General features: G+C 41.7%; 2 protein-coding genes across 2 annotated transcripts in view; one reads left to right on the plus strand and one right to left on the minus strand.

The window, feature by feature from the left end:
* Positions 1 to 236, minus strand: part of trmt5 (tRNA methyltransferase 5) — a gene marked incomplete at its 5' end in the record, with an annotated part of 2,017 nt that extends 1,781 nt beyond the window's left edge. Inside the window, 1 exon segment of the mRNA XM_079692839.1 lies at positions 216 to 236. Within this exon segment, the coding sequence (XP_079548965.1) occupies positions 216 to 236 (21 nt within the window).
* A 13-nt stretch (positions 237 to 249) lies between these two features.
* slc38a6 (solute carrier family 38 member 6) lies at positions 250 to 10,841 on the plus strand (the record flags this gene model as incomplete). The annotated part of the gene is made up of 16 exons (XM_079692840.1): positions 250 to 288; positions 437 to 567; positions 695 to 768; positions 1,940 to 1,992; positions 2,110 to 2,149; positions 4,083 to 4,161; positions 6,122 to 6,207; positions 6,285 to 6,343; positions 6,612 to 6,683; positions 7,104 to 7,160; positions 7,860 to 7,939; positions 8,043 to 8,143; positions 8,623 to 8,747; positions 9,235 to 9,379; positions 9,705 to 9,799; positions 9,975 to 10,841. The coding sequence occupies 16 exons, from the start codon at positions 250 to 252 to the stop codon at positions 10,056 to 10,058; spliced, it is 1,320 nt and encodes a 439-aa protein (XP_079548966.1). The 3' UTR covers positions 10,059 to 10,841.
* Positions 10,842 to 17,524: the final 6,683 nt, after the last annotated feature.

Below are 17,524 nucleotides of genomic sequence, written 5' to 3' on the forward strand. Positions count from 1 at the left end.
AGGTGTCATAGCTTACTTCCTGTCTTTCGGTACTGTAACCCAGGGAGGATCTGATCAGCAGCTCGCAGGTCAATCCCCGCTTGTTGTGACACTGACACCAGAGTTGCCACTCGTTCTCTCCAGGATATCCCCTATTAGAGAGGTCAAGCAGTTTGGGCAGCTCCCCTTATCCTGAGCTCAGGCAGCTGTCCCACTGCTAGCTGTTCAAATCCCACCACATCCATTCCCATTTCCATTCCCTGATCCTACATGCCTCTGCAGTGTTGTTTCATGACGTCCATCATCAGGGCCAGCCAGTTGTTCTGAAATCTGTCAGGAGCAATTCTCTTAAGTCTCCTAGAAAAATAATACGATTTATTTGGCTCCATGCTTTGTCTTCACATTAATTGTTTTAACTCTTTATAGTTTTTTCACATGTTATCTCCACTGTGTGCAGGGATCGGTGCAGCCCAGAGCCAAAGGAGCCTCTTTCGCCTCCTCTGTGTTCAACCTGATGAATGCCATCATGGGCAGTGGCATTCTGGGTCTATCTTATGCCATGGCTAACACTGGAATAGTTGGTTTTTCGTAAGACTGCTTTTATTACACCTTTTACCACAGTGTTGTTTAAATATCTGACACCTTTTTGAACAAATCGGACCTAAATACAGCTACATGTGCACTCATTTGTACTGAATGTATCTTTCCTTTCCAGTCTCCTTTTAGTACTAGTGTCCAGCCTGGCAGCGTACTCTATACATTTCCTTCTAAAGCTGTGTGGCCAAACAGGTGAGAAACTGACAATGGATACACTATGTAACTTTAGATTGTCATTTCCTCGTAGGTTTATCCAGGGGGGTTATCCAGATTTTTTTTAACTACACCCTCAACTATTTCCCCTACATACCTCATTATCACAATGCTATTCAGGGAGATAGCTGATGTGTTGGCATCTCTTTGTCTCTTTATTGACTTTCTTGTTACAAGTTAATCAGGTGGTATGTCAAATATGTTTTAAAAGGGTCAAATGGGACATGATGAGATAATAGATGGGATGTTATCAATTATCACACAGATACTGTGAGAGTTTCCTGAGGGGGGCACTAAATCCAGATTGTTTTATCATCTCCTACGTTGGTCTTATCTAATGTCAGATAAATTGACTTAAAGTTGTTTGGGTCTAAAGTCGACAAGTTTGAAAATGCATACAATTCTGGGGGTATTGGGTAAGGCAGAAGTGACTTTCGGCTTATCATAACTACCATTATTGGTTGATATATTTTCTCAAAAATAATTGCGATAAGCAACATTAGTGTAATTTAAACAACATTTTCAGACACTGATGTAATAACAGTATGATAGCATAACAAATGGAAGTACCCCGTTTCAAACAGCAGTGAACTTCAACATTTTAAGAATATTCAGAAATTGGAATTAGATATAAAAAAACAAAATATTAAAATACCGGAAAAATATAAAACTATAAGCAAAAAAATTCTGTTAACAAAAAATGTTATGATTGTAGGGAAAAACGTGCTGTTTTATTTAGAATTATGTTAGCCTAAATATCGATGGCATTCATAAGTAAACAAACACACATTTAAGCACATCAGGAAATATGTTAAGCAAAAATGACCTAGTTCATGTCCATATTGTATATTGCATGATAAGACAATTTTGTCATAATCATGCAAGGGCTATAAATTCAAAAGCCACTACTAGCATAACACACCTGTCGGCAGTTGATTTGCATTGTGGGTAATGTAGGCATCAGGTTTTGAAAAGAAGGAAGAATGCCTGGACTGTGTCTTCTCTCTGGCTGTGCTACACTAATGTTGATACTTTCTATTTTACACTGTCCATCATATATTTGACAATCTTGTAGAAATGCAATGCTGGATGATGTGCACTCTCTTAGGTAGTTGAGTAGTCCTGATTGTTTATGATTTGACTCTCATAGGTATTAATTCATATGAAGGTCTTGGAGAGAGAGCCTTGCAAAAACCAGGAAAAGTAAGTGTCGTCTTTGGTTTGAGTTTTTTTTCCTGTCAAAGAAAATGTATTCACTTAAATATTCAACATGACCAGAAGACATGTTCACATTAACCACCTTTTCCCATTTCTTTTCAGATTCTGGTTGGAATTTCCATTATAATACAAAATATTGGAGGTAAGTCAGCTCCTGTTTAATTCTTTTGACATGTTGGAAATAAACCGATGTTGTGGTTTTTGAGAAGCAGAGTGTTGAAGAGCTGCACACTGCTCTAGTGTCAGACTGTGGCCGGTGCATTGTGGAGGCAGATAGTGCCTCCTACTGACGATCGGAGGCATCTGAGCTCAGGCTCACCCCCTCCTTCCTGTGAGGCTATTATCCGGACTCCCTGATAACCTTTGGCCCTCTAGCCGCTGTCCTCTCGGCCCCCTCCCCTGAGCCTGAAACCTGACTTCTCATCTAATTGATCACTGATGGTAAACCCACCCAGTGTTGAGTAACCTAATGGGACCCCTCCCTTTTAGTTCCCCCACCCCTCCCACACTTATTTTCTCTCTCCTACTGCCATCTCCGCTCGTCCCTCAGCCACAAACTGCTCCTCTCAGACGGTAGGAGCTGAGGTGACCGCTCCTCCGCACTCATTAGGGCACGGCTGAGTGGATTATTGCCGTGCCCTCTGGTATGTTTGTGGTTTTCCCAGCATGGGGCAGTATGTGTGAGAGTGTGAGAGCCAGCACTCCAGCATGCATCTGTCTACACCCCCGGCCCCTTTTATAAGAGTGCAATTAGCCTCACTCTGAGTAAACATTCATCTGTACTGCCAAAGGCTGAGGGGCCAATTGACCTTAATTACTGACCAGCCCTGGGCTCTCACAGCCTGCCTGTCCCCTCCCTCTTAATGAAATGAAAGTGGCTCTGTCTTAATGTTGAACACACTCTACCACTGTTTGCTGGCCACACACACAGAATGTTTACATCCATTTTCCTTGACTTGTTACTTATTATAAGAGTGTTTTCTGGTCAATAACAACCCTTTTCCTTCACTCAAGGGCCCTTTTTGTTAAGAGATGTAAGTATTAAGTGTTGTTGCGCTTACAGTAACCTTCTGCCTAAAATTAAACCATTGCATCATGCTTGCTGTGTGATCCCCGTCAGTGTGCTTTTATGAGCTTGTGCGGTTAAAATATTTTATTTTTGCGGTTCGTATAAGCAGAGCCTTTTTTGGGGGGAACGTTTTTGGCTAAAACACTAAAGCAACTGCTGCCTCAGAATAACTTTATTGACAGATTTGAGTGCTCATAAATGCCATTAGTCATTCACATAGTGAGGGTCCTTGTCTCTGTGTGGGCTGGAGGGTTATTGGAGGAATTTTCTTTTATAAACAAATACAGGATCTTAGGGATTAAGGTCTAGGCTTATTTAACGGCGAGTGCAAGACCTGCCTCGGGCCCAGCTAACTCTGGCTCTGCCTGGCTGCACACATTTAAATCCCTCAACATTATCTCCCTTTATGACTGAGCACACACTGCATCAGAGTCCTGTTTCAGCCAGAAACCTTCTGCCCACCTTGTGCAGTCTCCATCTCCCCTTTCCCTTTCTTCCTCCTGGTGTTTCTGGGGGCTGGTATGACCCTGAGGAAGTGACCCTGATCCCCTCTGTGATTGGCCGTCCTTGGGAAGGATGTTGGAGCCAGTCGGAGGCTGATAATATCCTGTTTCCTAGTGGAGGTGGAGCAGCGGGCGAAATACCTGGATTAGCGTCAGAGATCATTATTGTTAGCATTCCTCCCCCCTCCTCGCACTTCTCCATCCTGGCTGCTGCTCCACTCTCCAGCCGTTGGAAGACCTGCGTAGCGTCTGCTCCTCCGCACCCAGGGCTTTGCTGGTGATCCCCTTGAGCTGCTTGCCCCACCCATCTGCATTAACTCAGAGCCGCAGTACCCCCTCCACCCTGACTTCCATTTCCTTTTGCTGGAAACACATACCACCCTCACACAGAAATGTAGAATTGCTTTTGGCAACATGCAGTCTTTTGATATGATTGTGCTTTTTTTGTTTAACTTCTATTCAAATAATACCTTTCCTGAACCCTTTTCCCTCTCTTCACTCAGGCATGTCATCGTATTTGTTCATCCTGAAGTCGGAGCTTCCTGCAGCCATCAACAGCCTCCTGAGTCCAGACAGAACAGTGTGGGTATCTTCAGATATATGAGCTCCATCCGGGCCAATAAGGACATTTGGTTCAAAATGTGTCACAGCTGCGGCTCAGACCAAGTCATTCTTTTAGATTAACGGTACCGAGATAAAGAATGAGTCATACTGTTCCCATGATGTTGTAGATTACACCTTTGGCCTTCAAATAACTCAAACTTGACATTTCTGCACCACAAACTGGTATTAGTCGGGCAATGAGAAATGTATGACTGATGCGGTAGAAGACACACCACAGTACTAATACTTTGTCTGAGAGTGACTCCTGCTCGTTGCCGTAGTGCATAAAGCGAGCCCAGAGGAAATGTATTTATGATGGAGAGCCATACATCACCAGTCATGAGCAGCCTGCATCTTTCATTGGCCTACGTGGACTCACAGGAGAGTCCCAGGCCAAGAATGTAACTTCTATCACTTTATTATTGGCCACACTGGTTTAAGCGAGAGTTGTAACTGCTCACGGTCCAATCCGTCAACATCTGAATCTTCCACGCACAGCTGCTTTGTATTAGTGCTCTCCTTTCACCCCCAAATCTCTCGCACATGTTCCCCGGAATCAGACTGATACAAGGGGATATCAGTTTTGCCATTGTAATTACAGCTCACTGCTGAGGGAAACAAAACATTTCTGTTAATGAGTGGCTTTTAGATGTTAACAGACACATACTCGGCTTCATCAGAGAAAGGAAATGAAAGTTGTTTTTTATTTTAATGTGTTTCTTTTTTTCTGGCTCATTTATCATAATACAGCAGAGCAAAGTCACAGTGGTGCTAAATCTTTTTTTTCTTTTTTGAGTTTTTGCTAGTGGACCGTGTGTCCTTGTTTGAGTTGCTCTCTGCGTGTTTCAGTTCGATAACGAGGCCAAAGACGTGCACAGCTGTGGATTTGGGTTTGTGCTGCGTTGGCTAGATTTACGCTGATCCTCGACACTATGTGGAGATTGACTTATTGGCAGTCATACTCCCACCTTTACTGAGAGCTATCGTGCATCTTGTCATAGCGTGAAATGTTCCACATTTCATGGGTCTTCTAGGTAACCTGTGCCTTTACAGTAAGCCCCCCGAGCCTTCTGAGAATAGATCCTAGTGGTGTATGGGATTTTTATACATCCCTGTGTGTGCATAATGTTCTGTAAAAAGTGCAGGAGGGGGTTAGCTAAGCTGCGGTCCAGTGGTTCAGTTAAACTTAGGCTGGAGTAGAAGTGATTGGACAAGAGAGCGTCGTGGTCGGAGCAGAGGTCTCCCTGACATCCAGTTACAGGGAAGGACTGGCCTAGACGCAGAGACAAATCCATCAGCGCCTATGGTAGCGCCACAGCTGTGAAACTGCCAAACGGGGGTCAGTGGGTGTTGATGTGGTCGGAGCAGGTGCTGCTGACTGTGGGAGCCCATAAAGAGTGGTGGAGCCAGTCCCCTGTGACCCCGCGCTGCATTGCAACATACAGCAGCGGCAGGCAGCACCCTTCTCCACCCGACCCCAGCGGAGCCGGCATGCCTTCCACATGTGTCACCTCCAACTCTTCCCCCCCCCCTCCCCCTCCCCCTCCCCCTCCTCCTCCTACTTCTCCTCCTTCAGCTCCCCAATTCCCAAACAAAACCGCCAAGGCTATCCCTCAGCAAAGGAAAATATTATTCCCCCTCTCTGAAAAACCCGGCAAGTGAAATGCGGTCTCATCTGACGGAGCGACACAAAGTTTGCATGTGTATTACATAATTGTTATGGTTTGCGAGGACTAAAGCCCTTAATTCGTACCACATGATGAATCTGTCGCTCTGTATTTGAGCACGAAATGGAGACAAATTGACAGAGTTGGTGCATTTTAAAAGCCCTGAAGATTGATCTTTGTGGCCCCTCACATTGGAGGTTCTAGTAGATCATGATGGGAAATGTACCTCGAGTCAGCCTTTAATAATGAATGTCCTCTTTTCTTTTTTTCAGACATGCCTGGTATGAGGATGGCAGATTACTTCTGATCATAGTCACACTGTGTGTTGTTGTACCTCTGGCAATGCTGCCTAAAATTGGTACGTGTGTTAATCAAGTGGATTTGCTGACCTCGAGGGAATTGTTGTTCCTTTCCTGAACTTTCTCTCACCCTCAGGCTTCCTGGGATACACCAGCAGCATCGCCTTTTTCTTTATGCTGTATTTTGTAGTTGTGGTGAGTTTACATATAGCCAGTATTCAGTATTGGTCATATACTGGCCAAAATAATTAAATTGTATATCAAGAAGGAAAAAAGCGTTTTGAAAAAGTGTTTTAAAAAAAGAGAGAAGCAGCAGTAGTGCATGTCTGTTTCAATTGTGGCTCTTCAGGATAGTAGAATATTTGTTTCATAGTTTAAGTATGCGTTTTTAGATGGCTGGATTAAGCAAAGTGCATCCTTACAAATATATGTTTCCTTTGTTGACATGTTGTCTCCTCTACAGGTTGTGGTCAAGAAATGGTCCATCCCCTGTCCTCTGCCTCACAATATGATGATACTTTCAGATGCATTCCAGGTAACAACAACCCCAGTTTCCTTGTATTTATGTCCACGTGCACACAGACACACATACATAAGATACCGCAGGCCTGAGGCGTGCAGTCTGGCCGACGGTCACGGCCACAGGATTAGGAGGAGGGACTGGGTTTACTGATTATGTTGGCTCTGGCTGATGAGGACCAGAGAGCTCTGTGTGGTGAATGGTGCCAGTCCTGAGGGGAAGGAAGTCCGGGTGACCTTGCATCAGTCTGGAAATGACCTGTGGCCTCTTGAAATTATACAAACCAAAGTATGGCTTCAGACTGGCATGGTTGTTTACCCTTTTATACCTCTAAAGCCGGGCAATGACATCTAGGTGTGTTTCTCTCATTTGCAGCAGCACTGCAGAACTCATCTCAGAAATAACACGCTCGCTCTTCTCTCCTTGTTTCTGCAGATATCAAATTCCTCTGACTCAGATTGTACACCCAAACTCTTTATCATCTCCAGTAAGGTACGTGTATGAAAGCACACTTTTTCTCTCTTCCTGTGAGGGGGCAGAGGGAAGTTGTTGAAAGTAGATCTGCTGCACTTCTTGGACTCTGGTGACAGGTCGCACTCTTTCCTATAGGTTGGGTTGTATATGTAAGGCACTCCGGTGCACTATGCAGCTGCCACTCATATTTATTTTACATGTAATGTACTTGCAGAAATACAAAAGGCACATGTGTGGTACAGATGTTTAAACATAACTGGACAATGTTTTGTGAGAAGATCTTAAAATCCAGTGGTGGAATGCACCGCTCTAATTGAATCAAGTATTGTTCTTTAGTAGAAAATGTAGCTACTATAGAAGTGTTTTAATTTAACGTTATACTTCTACTGCTAAACATCTGAGAGATAATACAGATTACAACCTTTCATACCCTTCCTGTCTCTTGTGATTTTAATAAATGAATAGATAAAAATGTTCCCACTTAAGCTATCCAAGCTTTTTCTAAACCTCTCGGATCAGCTTGGAAGTGCGTCTTCACAAAGCTGAGAAGGTGCTGTTTTTCTGTGCTCATGAAAAGTTGACCTTGTCACACTCATGCAGCCCAGACGATAATTACTGCTACACAAACCATACCTTGACCCCCTGCCCCCCCGCTCCTGTGCAGCAGTGTAAGCTGATAATTTGTTAATGACCGCTGTGCTCTGATGTGTGTTGCAGAGCGGCTTCGCCATCCCCACCATGGCCTTTTCCTTCCTGTGCCACACCACTGTGCTTCCAATCTACTGCGAACTGGACCGGTCAGCACTGCAGCCTCTACTCTTTTTATTCAAGTGATCAAATATGTTCACCATCTGCGTAAACACTAGATGTTCTCATTGAATATGTGTTTGTGTGTTTCAGACCTAGTAAGGCCAGGATGCAGAACATTACAAATGTCAGTATTAGCCTCAGCTTCACCATTTACCTCATTTCTGCGCTCTTTGGATACCTCAGCTTCTACGGTAAGCATGCACACTTTACTGCTCACTATAATTACTTCTCAACATATGTATTTTTACTACACATTTACACACATTCAATATTAAACTACACACAAATTTGTTGTATCTGAATATTTTCTTGCAGTCTTTTTTTCTCAGTTAAACATAGCCTTTCTTTTAAGACCAATTAATCAGAATCAGGTTTTTACACAGAGCTATAGCAGCAAGGCCACCATCTTTTTACTTTTGTATAAATTATTTCTTTTCATTTCGATTGGTTTTTCATACAACATTTATTTATCTGTCCTTTGGGAGAAAATAAAGTGTCTATAAAGTTAAAATATTAGTTGTATAACTGGTTGTTTTATTCTATAATTTTTGAAGTTCATTTTTTATTTCTCTTTTCATAGCATCCAAGTTATTTTCCTCCTGGTTTCATTGCTTCTTTTCAAGCCCTTTCATGTCTGCACCCTCACTCCGTCCTTGTCTCCGGCTCACAGCTCATGTGGACTCTGAGCTGTTGCTCGGTTACGACGCGTTTATGCCTCGGGACATCATGGTGACGGTGGTTCGCCTGGCCATCCTGCTCTCTGTGCTGCTGACTGTACCCCTGATTCACTTTCCTGTGAGTACAGCAACCTCATTATATTCTTTAAACAAACAAAACATTTCCCATTTCCTCATTTATTCTTTTGGGTTCTTTACTCAATTCTATGAAATCATCTGAAAACAGGAAATAGTTCAAGTTGCTGCACTTTTTCACAAGCCTCTGATGTCAAATGTCTTATTTGATTATTTATTAGTTTCAGGAGTCCTTTATTTGTATGTTCATAGTTCTAGTTATTTAGGTAATTATTCAACTTTTTAAACTGATGATTGAGCAATAGAGGTAGATTTATTCATATGTTTTATTAAATTGTGTTGTGTATGTATTTATAATGCTGAATTTCATATTTATTCGGTGTCTGTACATTTGCTGAATTGCTGCTTCCAGTTGATACAAAAAGATCTAACACTTTAAGTTTCTCTTGCCAGACATTTGGTCAGCTTGTTAATACAGTACATCTTCTCTGCGTACGTTTGGTTGGATTCATCTTTGTTTGTGTGTACAGGCCCGCAAGTCTGTGATGTTGATGCTGTTTGGAAGTCGGCCCTTCTCCTGGCTGATCCACATCATTACAACTCTCACCATCCTGAGTGTGGTGCTGCTGTTGGCCCTCTTTGTGCCTGACATCAGAAATGTGTTTGGAGTAGTGGGTATGTTTCATTTCAAATCATTTCTCTTTCTTCTGGTCTCTCTAAATCCTATGTTTATTCATCTTGTTATTTTACAGGCAATCATTTAGCTTGACCTTTAAACATTCAGATCTGTTTTCAACTGCAGCAGACATTGAAGCAGCCAAGCTCTCAGCCAAGATGTCAATATTCCACAGTTATTGATCGTGTTGGCTAAATTCACAGTATCTGCTTATACATAATTAATGGTGCAGTCCTCCTCAAACAGTTTATGATGCTGCTATTGTCAGACATATAAACTGTGTTGTCTTTGCATTTAAAGTAACTATCCTGCTTCTTTCTCCAGGATCGACAACTTCCACCTGCCTGTTGTTTGTTTACCCCGGCATTTTCTACCTCAAGATCCACCCAGGACCCCTCAGATCCTTTGACTCCATTGGGGTAAATAATCACAGATATGATCTATATAAAGATGTACTGTATATTAAATACTCATATGTAAGCAACAAAAACAGTTTCAGCCCATTTTTCTTACATTTGTATTATTACATTATTTTGAACATATCCTTTTTGTAAATGATGTTAACTATGTTGTTTATGCTCTTTGTGTCTCTAGGCTGTACTTCTGGTGGTCTCTGGTTTCATTATGGGGATCATCAGCTTCTCCGTCATTGTCAACACATGGATAAATGACTCCTAACCCCGTCGGGCCCCCTTTACCCAAATTAAGCAAAGCAAAGAAAGGAGAATGGGTGCCAAAGATAGTGAGTAGTGGATAAAGGAAAGGAACGGACAGATGTTGATCAGCATTACCTCAGGCAGATTATTTATACGTTAAAGTTGTTGTCAATACCAGGCTCGTCAAACATAGACCAAACTCTGCACATATAAGGCCGAACAAATAAAGGATTTGAAATGTTATACGTATTTTTTAACACGTTTTTTTACATGCTTGCTTTTAGATTATATGCCAATTCAGGGCAAATCTTAATTTTTTGCCCAAAAGATAGACGTTTATTGTGTCAAACCGATTTGTTTTGTTGATCTACTTATTTTTCTTTCTAAGAACCTGTTGTTCTCTGGGGTGATTACACACCTAATGTAAACCAATCTGCTACTTCTTTTAAAACACTGTTGACCAAGTCGTAGCCTTAATGAATGTCCCTTTTTCAAGTTTTGTTTATGGAACATATTCACAGTTTTTTTTCCTACATACACAATCACAAATGTTCATTCCAAAATGTATTTAAATGCTTTTTTCCACACTTGTTTCCCCCTTTTTAAACGTATTTTATATCATTTAATGATTTTGTTTGATTTTCCAAGCCTCAGGTATGATTATTTCTGCTGCTACTTTTATACGTTATATGAAAAAAAAAAACTGTAAATTCCAATGTGCTGTATGAGGTTATTATGCACATTTGAAATATATAACTCTCCAGGTTACTGGCATTCAATAAAAGGGAAATTGTTTATGAACTGACATGTGCGTTCGCTCATTTAACCACAAACCTGTCTTTATTAGTGTTTATTAGTGGGAAGCTCATCAGTCCAACATGTCACGTCCATGGCTGTGTTTGACTGGCAGGCTCAGTGTGGAGACTGAGACCGGCTCCTCAGCACTGTGGGTTCAGCTTGCAGTTAATCAAAGCCACATGCTCGGTACGTTTCTAATCATGATGCTGTTTAGATTGTCTTCATGCTGCCTCTGGAACCTACAGCCATCCGACTGCTGCTTTTAATCTGAGGAATTAGGGCCCCGCCGGCCCTGCACAAAGCAGTGGCTGCCCGCCCTTCACGCCCCCTTAAAGAGGTTCCCCAGTCCAGGAAATATCCCATCCTCCACTTTGAAGGACACTACCATGAAGAAAGCACACACAAGCAACTATCAAGCATGAAAATATATTTTTTGGTGCAAGAAATATTCAGACCCTTTACTTAGCTCCAAGTGCAAATAAAACAAAAATAATATCACAAGCCCTGCATTAAAACTCTGCCTCATGTAAAAGTACACTTTCTGCAAAAAAGGCCTTTGTGACTGCTGTATTTCTTCTATATGGGATTATTAGATTTTTGTTACAAACCTATTACTGTGTAAATTGCACATCCCTCTTGATGGTGGTTAAAGTGCTATTGAGTAGTTCTTAACTTCAAGTTCGTTTTTCCCTAACATAATAAATAGACGCCTGAAATTGGCATGAGTTTACAAGCCAAAAAGTGAAAAACCACTGGTTTAATCTTTAACATTTAAATGTTAACATTTTAAAAGCGTATCAAATGGAATGTATGTAAAACCATAATCTGAAAAGAAACAAAACCGCTGTGAAATAATGTAGTTGAGTTAAAGAATATGACCCTCAGAAATGCTGTACAGTAGAAGTGTAATTCCTCAGCACTTTCAGTGACCATCACCAGGCGTCAGTCAACATAATTGTGGAAACCTAAGCTCTTTCAGAAATAAAAAACAAACTCTGACTCCTACACATAGGCTCCTATGGGAACAACATACCTAAATCCATTTGCACAACAAGAATACCACCTAGTGTCAGACTGTGTTCACAGCAGTCCAGCTCTTCTTCTTTCATTGACATTCCTCTCTTGGTTTATGAACGCCTAATTAGGAATAGATAACCAGATGCTCCAGTTTTATCGTGTGTTGGAAACATGCATGTTAACACAGACCAGAGTGTTTTTATGGAGGTCCGTCTGACTGGGGCATGAGTCCTCGTCCCAGGGTGGGAGTGTTTTTGTTTAGTTAAACTCACTCACACCCTGGGCCCGTGTCCAGCAGTATGACAACACCATCTCCCAGGGTTAAAGGATGGAATGAGGCGGAGGAGCGATGGTGGGCTGAAATCAATCCCCTGTTGGCAGCCTCGGCTCTTGTATTGTTTTAAGAGGAGTCGACTGTGTTCTTTGAAAATTATTTTCTGTTGTTGGAAATCGGGATTTTTAGGTAACAGCTGGGTCTGATCCCAATGTCACCACTATGACCTTTAAAACAGTTTGACATCTTATGGTTTGATAGAAGTGCCTTCATAGATTAAATTAGTGAATTCCAACTTTTCTGGACCAAATTAACTATATAATATAGTTCAATGTCTTTCGTCATTGCCATCATAATACTGTATGTCAATATATTTCTAGTACAAATTGGTGTGATGATTAGCCCTGAGAGAGTATAAAAACGACTGCAAGAAAACAGTTGAAAATGTTAGCTAAAAGTAACTGATTTATGATGTTAAAATTGTTGACTAAAAGTAGAGGATAAACTGTAAAAACATTATGGGTAAAAGTAATTGACTAAAGGTTATGAATAAAGGGAATACATGGTTAGCTGAACAGAGGCTAATATCTTTTGAAATAGTTAGTCAAAACAAGTGGACGTGGTACTTGAGTTTATCTAACAGGACCTTTTGTGTACATCTGACAGAAATAAATTCATTCAATCTGCAGGCATCACTCGACAGCCTAGATGTTTCAGTTAGTCTTTGTGGTGAGGTTGTTGCAGCCCTCTTCAAATTAGCGGGCAGAGAGCAGAGCCAATGCTAAAATCCACTTCCTCTTCCTGTTTGTGTTTCAACAACAACATGTGATCAGGCCTTCACAGGTAGTGGATGTCAGAAAGTGCAGCAGAACTGAGAACATGCACATCTGCTTTCTGTTTACCCGTATAATCTTGTTCAACAGTCATTCCTGGCTGAAAGGTGCTTCAAGGGTCTTTTCACATGAGCTCTTTAATGCTGGTTGGCATGATGAGTGCTTTTCCTTGTTAGTCATGGTGGCGGACTGCAACTCAGCAAATGCCATCGATATGCAAGTGTCATCACTGATGAAGTGCTCTCCATCTTATATTTTCTCTTCCCTTTCATTCTCTTCATCGACCACCACTCCATGCTGCTTTTCTGCTTTTAATCAATTTCCATGCTCTATCAGTAAACATGCTCTTTGGGTCACAGTAAGAGCATTCCTCGCTCTGAGGACTCTTTTTCAGACAGCACATGCTCTGGCAATAATGGAATTTATTCCTTTTACACTCAAGTTTCTTCATGCTTTTTGTGAAGTCACATCAAGGCCAATAAATAAGTAAAGTATATTTCTTATTAGGACATTATGATCCAACAAGGCTCCAGGCAAATGAAGTGCAACCCTATTCATCAAAAGCTCTCCAGGCTGTGCTTATCTGGGTCTTTATGTATAACATTGGAAGTCTTTACATTCATGATGCACGTGTAAGAAGAGTGTTGGTCCTTCACCTTATCTTCCATTGTGGATTGGAGAGCACCACGTGCTGCGCAAAGCTGTCAGTCACCAGAAACACTTCAAACTGTGCTTTACCATTGTGTGCAACAAACATGTTGCTGTCTCGAACAGAGCGTTTTCAAACATTGTTCGCAAAATAATTGCCTGACACTCAGTCCACAAACAGGGCCAACATAATGGCAGCAACACAAAGACATAGAATAGACCAAAGATTGCTGTCACCTATAGTCACCACATAGTCATCCTCGGAGATAGAGTAACAGATTTGATATTTTCAGTACAGAAATCAGGGTCAAGGGTGTGATAAGACTTTGGTAAATAAAAAAGGGGGATTTTACAATCCTGTGATTAGTTATTTTGGCAGATGATGAGCAGGGGCTGAGAGGTAGGACGAGTACTGATGGAGGCCCAGTGGTCAGCAGCACAGCATGGGGTTCAGACTGTGTTTTTGGGGGTGTGTAGGGGTCAGTTTGTCTCTCTGCGATCCCATCAGCAGTGAGCTGAGCTCTTAATGCGGCCCTGACGCCTCGCTGGCGCAGGGGCCACGCTGCCTCACATCTGGAGCCAATTACCCTGGAGGGGCTGTGACAGAGCTCCCCCCCCACTCCGCTGTCCAACACAGCTCCGACCACTCTCACAGTTACATTCCTCCATTTTTCACAACACCACTCTTTATTTTTGTCGGTCCCCCTTTCCTCTTCTCCTGCCCTGCCTTAACAAAAAAAACACATCCTCTACTGATCAAGGATTTCTTCTTAATTTATCAGCTGATTAGAGAAGAGTATCAGGTGACCTAATGATATAATCATTTAATATATACAATAACATGAACTTACACACATATCCCCTCATTTCCATACAGCAGCTCTAAAGACTGAACACTAAATACTCATGGCCTTCTCATTGTGGTAGAATTGTATGCACAATAGTACGCTTTAAGTCATGTGTTCGTGTGGTAGAGCACTGGCAGTAAACACCACTTGTGAATATAGCACATTTAGCACCAAATCTGATTTTACAGGTGTGATTTATGGAGTGCCCCTGCTTCCACGCTGGCAGCCCCAGGGTTGTGTGTGTGTGTGTGTGTGTGTGTGTGTGTGTGTGTGTGTGTGTGTGTGTGTGTGTGTGTGTGTGTGTGTGTGTGTGTGTGTGTGTGTGTGTGTGTGTGTGTGTGTGTGTGTGTGTGTGTGTGTGTGTGTGTGTGTGTGTGTGTGTGTGTGTGTAGGCTTTTATACCTGAGGAGAGGCTGGGGTCTTGTGACTGTGGGATGGGGGTTAGTTCCACTGCACAGTGACTGATGGATGTAATTGAGTTTGTGGTGGTGCAGGGGGTGTGGTGGGGTGTATACTAGCCCCGCAGGATTTCTCTCACAGGGGTCAAAAGAGTTGGGAATGGGCTTCGCCAAATTCTGGGCCATGCTCTCCTCTCCCCGCTGCCCTGTTTGGCACCAATGCTATGGTTCATTAGCTGCAGCTATAGGGTGTACCTGGGCAGGGAGCCAGAGGATTGAGCTGTCCTGGGTTACACGGACATAAATCGGAGCGTAGGCTGTGAAGTGAATGTGGAAACTCTACAGGTGGCTGAAATTAAGTCATATACACAGATTCGGCCTGAAATATGACAGGCTTCTGGTAGCTGGCTCTGTGCTTGTGTGCAATAAAATGTTGAGGAGATACATCAGAAGTGTATTCATTAATGTGTGTCACACGTGTCTGTGTGTGTACATACACATGAATCCCACAAGTCTGTCTTCTCAGATCTGTGTGAGTCATGTGAAGTTGCAGACTTCTCCCATGGGTGCATAATTCAAGATTTGGCAACCACTTACAGAGAGGAGGTTAGACTGGAATGAGGAGGAAGGGATGCAGGGCCACAGAGCTGACAGACAGAGGGAGAAAGAGAGGGAGACTGCAGGTAGAACAAAGAAACAAAACAAATCATCCAAGACCATTAAAGTGCCAGCTCTGGCTCCAGGGTAAGACAAGGGAGAGAGGAAGTGAAATAAAGTTGCTTCATCATAGAGACCCAAGCAGCGAGGAGGAGGGTGGGAAAAAGTATGTAACAGTCTTATCATGCCACCTGCTGGACAATGTGACAACTGTTTATGCACTTATCAATTTAGTTTGTGACACATTTTGCAAATTTTGCACATATTTAAGAATGCTTGTAAAAAGAAAAAAAATATATATCAACTAGAATATTCTGAAGCGTTTCACTCTGTGATTTAAAGCTTTTAAAATGATATTACTTAAAACATTGCAAAAATAGATTTTTTTAAGGCTGTTTTCTGATGTATGGAGTCATCCCTCTATACAAACCTGACTCTAGTATATCAACCAAAATAATATGCATCTTTGTTCTTTGCTCTACGTTCAGATGTATGTCCTGGGTGTTTATGCAAATTAGTTTGTGTATACATTTCAGTATTTTGTAAAAATGCATTGTTAATTTACTTTAAACAAAACCATGGAATCAAGTTATGCGGTGCTACGTATGAGTTATATATATTTTTTTCGGTAGGGTCTCTTCATAAAATATTTTCTTACATGGAGCTTCAGTGAACAGGTACTCTCACCACTCACAATTTATATCCTCTTACGTATTGTCCAGGCTCACAAATACCATTAAAAGACCTTGACTCTAAGGTTAGCGGGAACGTATTCGCATGTTTATGCTTGCTGGTTGAGGTGATCTGCAGCACCAATTCCAGGTGCTAAATGTTTCACTTTGACCCGTCAGGTCCATCAGAAAATATCAAGCCTTTGCTACTGATGGCTTTGAGTGTATTCACACTCCTTCACCGAGGCAATCCGCTATCTGCGTGCTTTATCATTACGACCTTCTCTGCTCAGTAAGGTCATGTCTGAGATGTTGTTTACAAGACAGTCTGTATCCCAGGGATGTGTAAGAACTGGGACCCAGGCCCTTTATTTATAACAGCTGGAGCAGAGCAGAGAGATGGGGAGCGCTGACATTTGGCAGAGTGGGGTCAGAGGTCAAGTCTAACACCAATAAAGTGGAGACTTTGATCCTGGCATTTATGGATGGAGCAGGCAGAGCACTTTCAGAGAGAGGAAGAGAGAAAGAGTGCGAAGGAGAGAGAATTGCATTTAAAGAAGATAAGAAAAGGGGATAATACTGAGTAGACACTAGAGAAAACAGACAAAAGCAGCACATATTGCATTTGAAAAGCTGGACTTAATTATGTTCAGTATTTTGGACTTTTTTTCCCTAGTCCTAACTCTGACTTTTATATCCTGATGATTGACTTTTAATTTGAAAAATCATGTCATCACAAATGTAAACCATCACAGGTTGTTCTACAGTTGTGATGTCAGTGTGACACAGCATTTCATTTTACCTAAATGCATGAGTAGAATTGTGTTGAGTCTAAATGCACTTTGAGCTGAGCCATATCCATATCCTCCTTTTTCCATCTCAAGCTACTCACAGTAAAACCATTTGTTTTCTCTCTTTTCTTTTAGTTCCCCAACATTATGATTAATTTCCCTTTTAATTTCCAACATGAATGAGGAGTCCCGACTTTTGGCTTCTGGGGGAAAAACACGAAATGCATTTATTTATTATTAATATTTACAAATACATTCAGCCCTAAAATTACAGCCATCAATTGGTACCTACCATAGGAAATGATTTAGTGTTTTTCTGGCAAGGTTAGTTTTAGTACATTTACGCAATAAAGAAATTGTTCTACGCTAAAGATCAAAAGCAATACATTGAAGTGCAAAATAAACAAATCTTAAACACAAAAAGAGCAAAGACAACATTTGAAAACATAGGTATAAAATGTAAGATTAAAGGTTACAGTGCAGAATTGGATAACTAAGAAAGAAAGGAAGGAAGGAAGAAAGCCCTGTTCTGTCATTTGCTATACTGTCCGCT

This window comes from Notothenia rossii (genome assembly GCF_949606895.1).
Source record: "Notothenia rossii genome assembly, chromosome: 7".
Classification (NCBI taxonomy): domain Eukaryota; kingdom Metazoa; phylum Chordata; class Actinopteri; order Perciformes; family Nototheniidae; genus Notothenia; species Notothenia rossii.